This window comes from Mangifera indica, unplaced genomic scaffold (genome assembly GCF_011075055.1).
Source record: "Mangifera indica cultivar Alphonso unplaced genomic scaffold, CATAS_Mindica_2.1 Un_0020, whole genome shotgun sequence".
NCBI classification, from domain to species: domain Eukaryota; kingdom Viridiplantae; phylum Streptophyta; class Magnoliopsida; order Sapindales; family Anacardiaceae; genus Mangifera; species Mangifera indica.
Window position 1 is genome coordinate 381,681 of NW_025401112.1, and position 15,244 is coordinate 396,924.

The following is a 15,244-nucleotide window of genomic DNA, read 5'->3' on the forward strand; positions in this document are numbered from 1 at the left end:
TGACTCCTAGTGCCACCAAATTCATCAAAGACGCAAGAAAGTGGCTTATTCCTTCACTCGAGAGCCACTTTAATCAATGATAAGGTTGAATTTCCATGCTAATTCATGAGAGAAAACACCTGGAAAATCAGACAATACTAAGTTTGAATTTCCTAGAGGTGCTACATCAACAAGCACAATTTATACCGGCTCAACATCTCCTATCTAGCCATATGAATGAGTCTATGCCCCTGCTAAAGCGTAACAAATATCCTAGTAGAGATTTGTCTCATTTTTCTGACAACCCACCTAATAGTGATATTGTCTACTTTGGGATTGGATCCTCACAGATTTAGAATGTGTAATTAAGGGTTAAGACATATACACAAATATATGGCATCTCTCTTATAGTTTGTTCATATGAGATTTGCCAAGGGTACTACACATTATAAACTGTCATATTTGGCCCCCACAACTCTTGCTATTGTTTAAAAAATAACACACATGTAGGGCTTCATGTGTTATTTTGTCTTTTCATTCGAGCAGGGGGACTTCACCTACCATTAAAGACATTAACATTGTCAAGTTTCAAGAATGGAGTGAGATGCCAGTGGAGAATGAAACCATGATAAGATACACCATTTAAGTATGCAAACAAAACCAAACAACTATTACAAATTTGATATAACTATGAAAGTCAGAAAGAAAAGCAAAATCCAAACACAAAAACAACATTCAGTAATAAGGTGTTTAGTCCACTCAATGTAAGTAAACCTGTACAAGCAGACATCACGCAATTTCTTTCAACTCGATCTTCAGCACTTCTTCATGTTAAACGTACATAGAGAAAATATTTTAGCCCCTCTAAAATACATAAGACAAACAAGAATGCACATAAAAAATAGTTTATCCTTTTTAAACGTTTATTGATTTCTTTAATGCTATCTATCATTTCTCTCAACTCATTCATGCACTCCTCCAGCTGGTGAAGAAAATCAGTAGCCTCATTTCTATGTTCTTCAAGGCTTTGCTCGTAGATTTCACTTCCAGGTATGTTGTCATCCCAAACCTGATACCGGCACATTTTGGTTGATTGTGACGTCTTCACAACAACACACAAGAGGGGGACAGGTAAAGAACTTTACCAAGCAAGCTCACAAAAATGGAAGTTTGTACATCTAAAATAATAAACCAATGCACAAACATATTATATCATGTTTTATACTACAAAACTTGGAAATTCAATGGAGCAATGGCAATAAAGATTGCATCAAGTAGCTCAACATCAAAGGAAACAGAACTCAGTACATTATCCACTTCCATCAAATAGAGGCCAACGAGGCAGAAGAAGTTAAGATCAAATAGTTATAATTACATCTGAAGTCCCTTTATATGCCATACTAAAAGAATCCATGATCTCAACCCTGTCTCTGTATACATATATAAACAAATTTGTGTAACAATACCCAATTAGACTAATCATCATACTAAAAATCATAGGGGCTCAACTCAAATGTCCCAATGCTAAATTCAGTGCCAATATTCTAAGCAGCTTTCTAATAACTAGCACTTTCTACAGCTTTTTGGTTCACTCATTAGCCGTATATCATGCATGTAGTGCTACATATAAGTTGGATGAGTAGATTTATTTATTTTCAAGAAAAAAGAAAGAAAAGTTGAATGCAAAAAACCTACAGCTTCCAGTAGAGCTAAGGGTTCAAAACCGCTTCAACCAGGATAAAATAAAGTGAAGGTTTCAAACTCAGTGAATTCATCAGCTAAGAGAACTTCTACGTATCCCAAAAGACTATTTTCATACTCTCATCACCGCAAAGGAATGAGTTTCCACCCAAAATTTAAAGCTGCTTGATCATTTCTAAATTATTTCAAGGCTAGAGAACAATGCACAGAGCTCTATTTTTACATCACCTAGTAACACTTTTTTTTAAAGAGGTTCAGCACCACATTAAAGTTACTATTGAGCAAAGCAAACTAGGCAATCGATGCATCAACTCTCCAAGGAGGTCTGTAGACAAAGAACTTATTTATCTGTACATGAACTGCCATAATTCGCACCATATATACATAGCAATTACTAACCCTGATACTACATTGTACAAGCCCTTGTTTGTTTCCCGGTACAATGGCAAAACAATCTCTTTTCCAAGAAAAAAAAATGAAAACCCTTTTCAGCAAATTCGTCCAATGTTTAATTAAGTTCGTTAGCTCTTGAGACCAGATGATTCAACTGTAAATTATCTCCACTTTATTCTCTACCATTTTCTCTGAAATCAAGCAAGGGCTCACACGAAAAACAACAGAAGAAACAAGCAGTTCTATTTTATATAAAATAAGCGTAAATTACGGTTCCCTGAGGTGGGATTTTGTTGCGGTGGCGCGTACCTGCACGACAGGAGCGAAATAGCGTGAATTTGAGGCCTCAAGGTCGACAGAGTCGGAGACAGTGGGTACAGAGTAGTGACTGAAAATTCTATAAATTTGGGGGCTCCAAATTATAAATATAAATAGGAAAATATATATAATATTATTTATATAAACACATATAATTATAATAAAATTATATATTTATATTTTTAATATATTATTTAGAAAAGCTACTTGGGTGTTCATAAAAACTTAAAAAAATTAAACTTATTTTTTAAAAATTATTGAATGAAAAAAAAGAGAATTTGTTAATTGGTATTATCAATTTGATTTAAAGTTAATTATTCTTTTAATTGATTTTGGTTTGATTCAGGATTTCCTTTGAATAAATATTTTTAAAATTAGATTAGATATCAATTCAATAGAAAGAGTGTCTTGATTCAATTGATAGTCAAATCGGTTAATTATTAAAAATAATATTAAAATTTTTTTATATAATTTATAATTAAATATATAATTTAACTTATTTAATATTAAAATAAATTTAATTTGATAGTATATATATTCAAATATAATAAATAAAGTTTTGATTCAAGTTTTCATAATAAATTTTAAAAAAAAAAATAATTTTTTATATTGATTGAATAAAACCTGATTTTATATATAATTCAATTAGTTTGATTAATAATTGATGATTCAACTAATCGAATCACCTAATTTGATTCAATTTTTAAAACCGTAATTTCATACTACAACTACAGTTTTGAACACCCGTGACGCCAATACTGGAAATCCGGGGTGGTGTGGGTGGGGAACCAAACTGTACGTTCTTGGAATGAAGCTTCTGCCTTATCCCTTATGGGACAATTTTACTTCAAAAACCAGTCGGCCAATTTTCAGATGAACTTGTCTTGTCTGATCATGTTGGTCTGCTCTCTCGCTCTTTTTTGGAATCCATTATCAATATCTGAGATTAGAACATGCTTTAGGGACAAAAATGTTACACAGAGAATCTAAATACAGTTTCTTATTACATACAAAAGAACATTTTGACATTATCATCTCCATCACTAGACATGACCATGGTCATGTTACACCAAATTTAATGTAACCCATCATACCTATGAACCATGTTACGTTAAGACCTGGTAAAGGACAAGTCGTGCCACTTGTGGCATAGCAAGAAAAAAATTAGCTCAACCAACCACAAAGAAAGTTTCCCACAGACCATTCGCCAAAGAAATTTTAGTGGGTTGGAATTTAATGTAACCTAGATCCACAATTTTATTTGGCGTATTGTATAATTATCATTAAATTTAAAATTAATAAAATTCATTAAATTTAAAAGTATAATTATCATTTAACCAAAATAATTTTTATATATATATATATATATAATTTCATTTCTTCACTTTAGTTTTAAAAATTCATAATTTTCTTTTAACCTAAGTTTTTAAAAGTTAACATTTTTTCTCATAGGGTTTATTTTTCTTTGGCCACTAGTTTTCCCACCACCGAAATTTGTCTTCGGTTGCCTTTTTCAACTGAGTCTCTCTCTCTCGGTGCTAAGCGACGTTTTATCTCCCGAAAAATCAACCAATAGAGACAAAAGACAAAATAGAAGATGAAGCTTCATCTTCTCATTAACGACATCTAGTTCTTGAACGATTGGGTGATGGAGTCTTGGTTTGGAATGATTGAAGCTTCTAGAATGATAAAAATGACAATTGAAGCTTCTGGTAACATAGCTTTCAAATACGAATGTCATCAATGAAGAACTCGAGAGAAGAGATAACAAGTCGTGACATTGTAAGCTTGGTCTTAAGCAAATGAGGAGGCTAAAGACAAAGATAGAGGACAACTTTTCGACGATCTGTAAACTAACTTGGTCAATTGGGGGTGAAATTATAGTTTTTAAAAGTCTTAGAAGGCAATTTAAATTAAAAAAAATGTGAAAATCCTAAAATCATGAAATAATATATTTACCTTTAATTATAATAAAAAATTATAATATAAATTAGATAATAAATAAATACTTAAGCTTTTAAAACTGCCTTCCAAGACTTTTAAACATTGGCATGGGAATAAGTCTTTTGGCTGAAATTTACTATTCAGCGCTGACTAAATCGGAATATGAACCCCATACGCGGTGTTGATATTATAAAACAAAAATAATTACAATTGACTTGTTAATACAATAAGATATTGCCATTGCCATTGCCATTGCCAATGCCAACTATTACAAATTTATGCTTGGAATGCGCCTGTATTTGCACTCCCATGTTTTTGCATTTACCTTGGACTCATCATTTTATATGGTTACACGTTACTAAATCCAAATCGAGAGCAATGTCATAGACACTCAATCTCTTTAAGTGATAAAATATAAGATTTTAAGTATAAGAGAGTATGAGTTTAAATCTTTTTTAACAATATCTCAATATCAAACTTTTGACTTAATTCAGTGGTTATATAGTCTGTCATTAGACTCATAGTTTATCATATTCGGTGTAGTTAGTTTTGATCTTAAAAGTGACGATCCGATTAGAATGAGATTCTTCGTTACAAAAAAAATCATAGACACTAAATTTTGAATAATTAATTAGGTATATAAATTATGTGATGTTATGTTATTAAATAATTTTAAATTAAGATAAAGTAATATCCAATCACATGATAACAGATAATTTAAATATCAAATGGAATATTTAAAACCCAATAAAATTATGTGTACAAATAATAATATCTCACCATATGATTGGTTTAAGTGATAAAATATAAGATTTTATGTATAAGAGAGTATGAGTTCAAATATATTTTGACGATATCTCAATATCAAATTCTTGACTTAGTTTAGTGGTTATGTAGTCTATCACTAGACCTAGAGTTTATCATATTCGATGTAATTGATTTGATCTTAAAAGTGATGATCCGATTAGAATGAGATTCCTCGTTACAAAAAAAATCATAAACACTTAATTTTGAATAATTAATTAGGTATATAAATTATGTGATGGTTATATTATTGCACAATTTTAAATTAAGATAAAATAATATCCAATCACATGATAACAAATAATTTGAATATCAAATGGAATATTTAAAACCCAATAAAAATATGTGTATAAATAATGATGTGTCACCATATAATTAAATATTATTTTATCTGTAATTTAAAACTATTCAATCACACAGTGACATATTAATGCTTGTGTATAAAATCATACACGTAATACTATTCTTTAAAACTAGTGTACATAGTTTTATTTAATATTAGATTTGAATCGAATCAAACTCAAGCTTGCCATAGCTTGACTTGATTTGATTTGTATGAAATTGAGCTCGAATCTAGCTTTTAGCTTAAGTCGTTACTAAAATGACGTCTTTTTAATGTATATTGATCAAAACGATATCATTTTGTATCAAAATTTTAAATCACAAGCTTGATGAGCCAAACACTCTAAAGTTTGTATTTGAAATTATTGAATTTTTAGACTCAAATTTGTTCAAACTGACTTTAAACTCGAATAAATTTGATTCAAATCTAATTCTAATTTTGTTAACCACAAAGACCAATTAATAGTTTTTTTTTTTTCAATTTAATGTAAACCTCATTTATAACTCCAACTCCCTAATCATCTTTAGAAAGAATAAAAATCCTTCATTTCTAATTTTTGGTAATTAAAAAAATATTTTTTCCAAAATTAATTAACTCTTTGAAACTTAATTATCTTTCTAATAAGTTATTTATGATTTAATCATAAAATATATATTAATAAAATATTATAAAAATAATTATATAATTAAATAATTTTAAATTAAATATAAAATAATAATCTATTGATGATTCAAAATTATCTATATATTTAATTATATATTTAAAATATTATATATAATATTATTTTTAATAAAATTCTGTTTTTATTTAAAATAAATAATATTATATATATAAATAATAATGTATTATTATATAATTAAATAATTAAAAATTAAAAATAAAATAATCTTGATATAATAATAATTTTATTGATATAATAATAATTTTATTGTAAAAAGAAGAACAAGACAACTTAGTTGGAGATGGTGGTTTGGTAGTTAACTGGTGATTGTCCTGTCTGAACATGGTGCGAATGATTTGCTGTACATGTGATGAGTAGACTCAACCCAAGTCGCCCCCACGTTTCGGTGCATATTTTATGGCTTCACTGTATCCCCCTTGTTCTCCTTTTTCCACGAAAAAAATTGCCTTTTCAATCTCCCCATTACCAAATAATTTAAAATAAAATTAAAAAAACTAAAACTTGCATTCCCCCAATTCAAATAATTTTTCCAATCTGTAAGACAACCGCATTGCTAACCTTTGCTTTGGTTTTCAGCTTCTGGGTTGTGCTGCATTTTCCCTTTGGCGTCAAGTTTTTGTCTTGGTGGCTGTTGAAGACCAGGTTAGGACTCTTTTTGATCTGTTTGTTGCTGTGAATTTGAATTTTTTTTTTATTTGGATTTTTGTTTTTTGAACTGGGTTCTGCTTCTTCTTTTTTGGAATAGGTTTCTTTGAAGGTTGATAGTCAGTGTTCAGGAGTTGGTCGATTAGCCTGGAGTGACATTTTGAAGCAGTGTTTTTAGGGTTCTTGATTGTAGATTCTTGGAGAATTTTGGCATTTCTGGTGAATTTTTCTGTAGATTTATGAATAGTTGTCTAATTTTGAGATAGGATTGGGTATTTTCTTGAGTAGATATGGATGTGTAGCTACACTGTACATTTTCTTTGAAATATTAAGTCACAGAAAAAAATGAGTTCAGTTTCGCCATCTTCGACAGCAGCATCACCCGATTCACCAACAACCACTTCACCACCACCTACAACATCAAAAACTAACCAGACCACTGACTCCCCACCGCCTTCAACGCCTGCAACTCCTTCTACCCCTTCAGCACCACCCCCTCTATCCCCTCCTCCAGCTGTCCCTGCTGCCCCTCCCCCATCGCCACCTGCATCGCCACCACCGTCAACAACTCCTCCTCCTTCTACTTCACCACCACCATCACCGCCGCCATCACCACCAATTGCTCCACCTCCCTCGCCACCAACAACACCCCCACCATCGCCTCCTGCTGTTGCTTCCCCTCCCCCCAAAAGTCCACCCCCTCCACCACCGGTGGTTGTTTCTGCTCCTCCTCCGCAGGCCAGCCCATCACCTCCAGCCGCTGCACCTCCAACCCCTACACCTCCTCAGACTATTGCACCATCTCCGCCTCCTCCAGCTAAAAACCCATCACCACCTTCCTCCAATTCTCCACCTCCACCTGTGTCAAACCCACCTAAAAGTGCTCCTTCACCTCCTGCAGTTTCAACTCCACCACCTGCATCTGGATCTGCTCCTCCACCGGTTACAAGATCACCCCCTCCATCCACATTGTCGCCACCAGCTCCTTCAGTTCCCTCATCCTCTTCTCCGCCTGCAGTTTCACCTCCTGCTCCTCCGAGTAATTCATCTACAACTGGAACTCCTAGTACTTCACCTTTACCAGCCATACCAACGGAGAAACCAACAGCAGAATCAACTAATCGTACTGGTGCTGCAGCGAATACTTCATCCAGCAATGCAGGGGCTTTAGGCCCTGCAGGTGCTGTAGCAATAGGCATCACAGTGGGGCTTTTGTTACTAAGTCTTCTTGTCATGGCTGTGTGGTTTTCACGGAAACAGAAGAGAAAGAGAGCTGGATCACACATTGGTTACAATATGCCTTCTCCTTTTGCATCCTCACAGAATTCAGGTTTTGTTTTGATCATTGCTCAAACATTTTCATTACAGCCTCGGGGTTGTGTGTACTCTAAATTTACAACTTGAAGCAATTTTATTTCGATACCTATTACTATATCACTAGAAACTCTATAATTTATTATTCTGTCTTTAATTGTATGAAATTGTACTTACTTGGTACAGAATTTTGATCTCAATACTGAAGTGCAATGACTATGGTTGAAAGCAAGAAATCAAAGTTTGTTTACTATTGGATTGTGTTAACGTTTCCTTTTGCCGGACTTGGATTTGAAAAAGTTGTAAAATATATTTGCTAATTGTCACTGCCTATAGAAAGTTTATGACTTGTCAAATGAGGCAATCATTGTTGTTAATCATTCTGGAAATTGTGTTTGAACATGGGTTTTTGAGGGTAATTTGTAGATGTTTAATGGATGCATTATGTATGATATATGCAATTAAATTTTGTAATGTTATAAATAGGCTGAAGTCCATTTAATGGCAAGTCATATACAGTTTCTGGTTTTGGATTCAATATCTGATCGTGTCTTTTCGTGGAATGACATGCTTAATCGCTACTGTTATTTGGATGATAGGATCCATTTTTTGTAAGTTGTTACTGAGCTAGCTTTAATTTAATATAGTGAAATGAGATCATTGAAGTTAATTATTTAAGTTGTATGCACTTTACAGATGCAGCGTTTCTGAGGCCATATTCTCCAACTCCCCTTGGAGGAATTGGTTCCCAAAGTGGTTTCATATATTCACCACCAGAGTCGAGTGGAGTAAACAATTCAAAGTCTGGGTTCACTTATGAAGAATTAGCTCAGGCCACAAATGGGTTTGCAGCACATAATGTTTTGGGTGAAGGTGGATTTGGTTGTGTATACAAAGGTGTCCTGACTGATGGAAGAGAAGTAGCTGTGAAACAGTTGAAGATAGGTGGTGGTCAGGGAGAGCGTGAATTCAAAGCAGAAGTTGAGATCATTAGCCGAGTACATCATCGTCATTTGGTTTCACTAGTGGGTTACTGTATATCTGAGCATCAAAGGTTGCTTGTCTATGAGTATGTCCCGAACAACACTCTTTACTACCATCTCCATGGTAAGGCATTCTTCTGATTTTAATTTTTTGAGTATGTTTTCCTCTATGAGAACGCAAATTTATGTGTAGAACTTGCAAATAAAGTTCAGGGTCAAAGAAGGTTCCACAAGAGATATCTGTATCACCCAAAACCACTTCATTCATTAATGTTGTACTGGAAAAAATGGTTCATCCTAGCTTAGTTCATTCTTTTTGCATTTTCATATGCCAATATACTTTTTCATACACAAGCCTAAGAATCCATGCACAATTTTATTTTATTTTATTTTTGCCAAAAATAGCACCCATATGAAAATAATCTGTCAACTTTTTTCTGTTTTGCTATGGAATTTTGCAGCTGAAGGCAGACCAGTGATGGATTGGGCAACCAGAGTCAAGGTTGCTGCCGGTTCAGCTCGTGGGATAGCTTATCTACATGAAGACTGTAATTTTCCAGTTACTCATTCTTCTGGATATATTTTGCTTTTAAATACAATTTATGATTTTCTTATGGACTTTTACTTGTAAATCAGAGACACTGCTACCAGGATCAGTATTAGCAACAAAACCATCATAAATTATAGGAATAAGAATGAGATTAGTATGGAAACCTTGTTCTATTGCTAACATTATGAAAAATGTTTATGAAACAGAAAACTTTATCAAGGATCATTATATGTACTGTCCTAATCCCATTAAGGAATTATGTATACTTGAGGTTGAGGTCATAACCTTGTGTGTTTTTCTTGTTTTCTTCTGGGCTTACTCTCATCTGCTTTTCCAATGTTGCTTTCTAAGACATTTCCCTTTTGGTTTACCAGGTCATCCTCGCATTATTCACAGAGATATTAAGTCCTCAAATATTCTTCTCAATAACAATTTTGAAGCTAAGGTATGAACCTAATTTTCTCTTGAAGATAAACAATCTGCTTTGAACTGGATTTAGTTTATTGCTCCTAATTATTAGTTATACCGTGCCTTGCAGAGTTGATGGAGTGTCAACTATATTTTGTTAGATAAAATTTATTTTGGCAGTATTAGAAAAATAAGAAAACTAGCGTGTCCTGTTAAATGCACTTGGCTACTGCAGCAGATTTATAACTTCACCAATGTAACTTTGTAGTTAACAATTCATGTTTCTAAACATTCTCTTTTCCGTCACAGGTCGCAGATTTTGGGCTTGCAAAGATAGCATTGGAACTGGATTCAAATACACATGTATCTACACGTGTAATGGGAACCTTTGGGTGGGTAATTTGATATGATGGATGATTCTTGGTGCCTCTTAAAGCATTAGCCAATGTTCATGGTTATGTAGATATTTGATTCCGTTTTTATCCGCATATCATGTGAGCATAATCAGATTCTGATTGGTGGTATTAGATGGGTAAATTAATAAAAATCGATATTTAGCGGTCTATGTTATAAATGTATATAACAGTGTGCCTAAAGGCTTTTCACATCAATTAGGCTTAGAGTGACACATGAAATGTTAAAAAGGTTGTGTGTATCATACATCCTTGATATATACTGTGCTTATATACTGTATCTTAATTTTTCTGATATTGGAGTTGTGTTTTCCAGATACATGGCTCCTGAATATGCAACAACTGGAAAGCTGACTGAAAAGTCTGATGTTTATTCATTTGGGGTTATGCTTTTGGAGCTAATTACAGGCCGCAAGCCTGTTGATGCCTCTCAGCCATTAGGTGATGAGAGCCTGGTTGAATGGGTAAGTAATATGACCCTCAAACCTGTGAATGCTACCCAAAAAGATAGAAGAAGATATACGGAAATAATATCTTATTTTCTTTGTTTTGTAACACAACAATTTAAATTAACTAGGGTAGAGAACTTCAATATAATCACTAAATAATGGCGCTAATTAAGTGAAAGATTGAAACAAATATATTGAAGAAATTTCCTTGTATGTAATCATTGTTTAATTATTGTTATAAGTAAACATTTAAGTAATACTTTTTCATTTTTTAGATTTAATGTAACTGAAAAAAAAAAAAAAAAAAAGACTTTGGATACTTCTCAAGCCCAACCCAGTCTAACTTTAGTACTTGTTGACAGAAGAAGAGTAGGAGAGATTGTCTGGCAAGTTTCTGTACTCTACTGTTTAACATAATTCATGTGTGCTTCAGGCTCGACCATTGCTTGCTAAAGCACTTGAACATGAGAATTTCGAAGAATTGGTGGATCTGAGGCTGGAAAAGAACTATGTTGCTAGTGAAATGTTTCGGATGATTGAGGCAGCTGCTGCTTGTGTTCGTCATTCAGCTGGAAAAAGACCAAAAATGAGTCAGGTATTCAAGTTTAATGAGTAACAGAAAGTTCTCTTTTCTTAACTACATCAGGCATAATCTTACAGATTTCCTTTCTTCGCCGCCTCAGGTTGTGAGGGCTTTAGACTCATTAGACGAGTCATCAGATCTCAGTAATGGAATGAAACCCGGCCAAAGTGAAATTTATAATTCAGCACAACATTCTGCACAAATCAGAATGTTTCAAAGGTTGGCATTTGGTAGTCAAGACTACAGTTCAGACTTTTACAACCAATTACAGAGTAGCTGGAGAAGTCGAGAATCTCGAGACTACGGGAGCCAGAGTACCTTTATACCTTAAATGCATCGAGAATATGTGGCAACAGAAACAACTTTAATGCTTCCCTTTGACTCCCCGTTACAAATTCCCAACACATGATTGGAAATCAGAAACACCTTGTTCCAGGAATAGGGTTCTGATATTCCTCAATTTTAGAATGAGATTTGAGCCCCAGGTAGACTGAGATCTTGACACTAGGGCCTCCTGCTCGTTTCTTGTACAATCTCATTTATGCATTTTTCTTCTAATTTTTGTTCTGACCTAATACGATCGAGTTGCAGGAATGTGCCTGATTTTGTATTCTTTGTTATAGTGCAGTTTCCATTCATATCTGTATTTGTTAATACGGTTATTAGTATAATATATATGTTTTTATTCTTTTAAATTTTCTCAAGTCTTTCACTCACGTATCCAGCTTTAGGGATGGTTGATCTTCAATAAATTCTCAGCTCAAGGCACATTAAATGATTCTAAAATTTGGAGCCACGATTAATTGACCAATTCTTGAAAACATCACGGGCAACCCATTTGGATAAAGATCTCATGATGAGAAGAATATCTGTTTTAAGCAGGATGTAATGGGGCCATCTCTGACGTTTTAACTTATGATAGAAAGATGACAGAAACTTTTGCGGTGGGACAGTTGGACTGCTAGGGACATTATACTTACAACACTCGTGCATTAAATTCCATCTAATGTTCTTCAACTACCGAAATTCTGCTGTTCTATATCACACTCTCTCTATTAATATTAGCCCATGAACGCTCTGGAAGAGTGAGGAGACTGAGAGAGATGGTGATGGAACCAGTAGTGGCTGGGTCCGAACTCCTAGAGTTGCATTTTGCAGCTTTGAGTGAAGGCCAGAAGAGTTGTAAAAATGTGAAAGGTTTTACTAGTCATGCAGGTTTGAAAGGAAGAAAGGGAAAACTTATGGTTTGTGTGACAGGTGGGAATTCTTACTTGGGGTCTTGTATTGTGAAGGAACTATTGGCTCATTCTTATCTTGTTAGAGTCATCATTCAAAACCCAGGTAGAGTACAAGTTTTTCTCTGAGGCGTCTATCATAACCAGGAAACTTGCTTGAGGAAGTAAATGAGTTTTTGACTTGTTTTTATAATATTTTATTTGGCAATTCCTCTAACTGGAGATTGATGCTTAATTCGTCTATCATAAGGCCATTTTGCTGATGCCAATGATGGTTGCAGTGGTAAAAAATCTGCATCCTTTTTACTTACAGATCAGTTTTTTCATTTGATTTTTGATATTGAGCAGTGGATTTTGAGGACGTGAAGAGGCTTTTCAGAGAAGAAGAGATGAACCAACTAGAGAGTGTTGTGGTAGCAAAGATGGGAGATTTAGTGGGTCTTTGTGAAGCTTTTAGGGGCTGCCATGCTGTCTTTCACACCTCCTCCTTTATTGACCCACATGGGGTCTCTGGCTATTCAGTAAGTTTACTATGCAATTTTTCCTGTCGATCTAGTTCAACATTCCAAAGTCTCTAAAGCCATTTAACACTGACTGTCCTCCGATCCTGCACTGCGCTTAATCATTTGCAGGAACAGACGGCATTTCTTGAAACTGAAGGAGCAAGGAATGTCATTGAAGCTTGTGGCAAGACAGCTTATGTGAAGAGATGCATTTTCACTTCCTCTCTTCTTGCCTCCATCTGGAATATCGATAAAGTAGACGCCATTGTCGACGAGAGTTGCTGGAGCAATGAGGACTTCTGCAGAGAAAACAAGGTACTAGATATGTCCAGGGCAGTATATTGAAACATTTACTAAGGATTATATTCAGAATTTTGCATTCATATATATGTTATGTTCACAGTTTTGGCTTGCATTGGGAAAGACAGAAGCAGAAAAGGTTTCTTGGAGCAAGTCAAGAGAAATGAAAGTGAAGCTTGTCACTGTGTGCCCTGGACTTCTCATGGCTCCATCATTCCCAAATGCTCACAAAGAAACCTCTCTTCCCTATCTTAAAGGTACAAAAATTGAGACATTTCAACTGACAATGACATATATTCTAAACTTCATGTGTTAATTATAAAGGCAAATGCAGGTGGGCAGTTGATGTTGCAAAAGGGGTTGCTAGCAACTTCAGATGTGAAGAAGGTAGCAGAGGCACATGTCCATTTGTATGAAGCCATGGATTTTGGAGCTTGTGGACGATATCATTGCTTCGAGAGAATTATACAGAGCTTGGAGGAAGCCGTTAAACTTGAAAGTGAGTTAAACATGCCTGGTTTGCTATCAGAAGCACACACAGATGAAGTAGACAGCAATAAGCTTAGCAATTCAAGACTAGCCAAATTGTTACATCAAACCTCTCAACGCTTATCCTGTAAACAATGAAATCCCAGTTGTAAAAAACAGTAGAAATTCTTTGAAGTAATGTTTTTTTTTTTTTTTTTTTCACTAGTTAAAGTAAATATTAACACAAAAACAAAGGACTAGGAAAGGTCCAAGAACAACCAAAGCTCATATTTCAAAAGCAAAGGATAGCAAGAGCAGTCCAAAGATCTGGAAAGCTTATCTTTGAAGTAATGTTGCTTAGCCATTCATTCATATAAAGATGATTTCTACTATAAAAGTCACATAGGATAGGAATATGATTATGAAGTATGGAGAAATTCCTTCAAGTGGCATCTTCACTTTCAAAAAGTTTCTTTCAACGGTAGCTATTGGATAAGATAATCAAAGACCTTTTTTATAATAGAGGTGGCTCACGGCATGGCGGCCATGCCTTTGGAGCCATCAACGGGCCGCCCATGTGTTTTTATTTTTTTATATTTAATTGTTTTTTAAAGCCCAAAAGATTTAATAATTAATTGATATTATCTCATAAGAACCCAAAAGGCATTAATAATTAATGCCTTTTGGCTTTCCTAAAAGTATAATTTTTTTTTTTCTAATATTTGTTGGATTTTTAACATATTGTCTTTTCCGTTTCTATAAATATATTATTAATTTTTATTTTTTTAAAAAATATTAATAATTTCATATTACATCATATTGTGAATCCGATTTTTATGCTTGGGCATGACCCAAAAGGCCATTGGCCTAGTACTTCTCGTTACATTGGCGAGTTATATCCCTATAGACTAAGAGAGTTTGGGGCAAGTTATGCACTAGATCAACTATTTTGTCATATCTAGATTAAATTTTTTTTGAATAAAATAAATCTAAAAGATTATCACACATATTATGGAATATTAAATTAAATATATTTAGGGTTGTAGTAATACCTTATGTGTCATACTTTTTGAATTTACGGAGTTCTTGAAATTTACTTGAATACTATGACTAGTTAATAAAAAAAGATTGTAATGTTAAAACAATAATTGGATGTTCACATATGTCTTTGTGTGTATACGTATTTATGTTCCCATGTCCTTTCTTTTGTTCGAGATTTATGGAAACAA

General features: G+C 33.9%; 2 protein-coding genes and 1 long non-coding RNA gene across 3 annotated transcripts; 2 read left to right on the top strand and 1 right to left on the bottom strand.

Moving 5' to 3' along the window:
• Positions 1 to 635: 635 nt before the first annotated feature.
• LOC123205955 lies at positions 636 to 2,495 on the bottom strand. The gene is made up of 2 exons (XR_006499922.1): positions 2,383 to 2,495; positions 636 to 1,157 (listed from the first exon to the last, which is right to left on the bottom strand). It is a non-coding gene; the product is annotated as an uncharacterized LOC123205955 (long non-coding RNA).
• A 4,093-nt stretch (positions 2,496 to 6,588) lies between these two features.
• Positions 6,589 to 12,204, top strand: LOC123205965 (proline-rich receptor-like protein kinase PERK8). Its single transcript, XM_044623044.1, has 9 exons — positions 6,589 to 6,806; positions 6,910 to 8,139; positions 8,820 to 9,230; positions 9,568 to 9,654; positions 10,031 to 10,101; positions 10,374 to 10,456; positions 10,794 to 10,941; positions 11,360 to 11,521; positions 11,610 to 12,204. The coding sequence occupies exons 2-9, from the start codon at positions 7,155 to 7,157 to the stop codon at positions 11,838 to 11,840; spliced, it is 2,178 nt and encodes a 725-aa protein (XP_044478979.1). The 5' UTR covers positions 6,589 to 6,806; positions 6,910 to 7,154; the 3' UTR covers positions 11,841 to 12,204.
• A 323-nt stretch (positions 12,205 to 12,527) lies between these two features.
• Positions 12,528 to 14,412, top strand: LOC123205966 (cinnamoyl-CoA reductase-like SNL6). Its single transcript, XM_044623045.1, has 5 exons — positions 12,528 to 12,850; positions 13,093 to 13,265; positions 13,377 to 13,562; positions 13,651 to 13,804; positions 13,882 to 14,412. The coding sequence occupies exons 1-5, from the start codon at positions 12,613 to 12,615 to the stop codon at positions 14,172 to 14,174; spliced, it is 1,044 nt and encodes a 347-aa protein (XP_044478980.1). The 5' UTR covers positions 12,528 to 12,612; the 3' UTR covers positions 14,175 to 14,412.
• Positions 14,413 to 15,244: the final 832 nt, after the last annotated feature.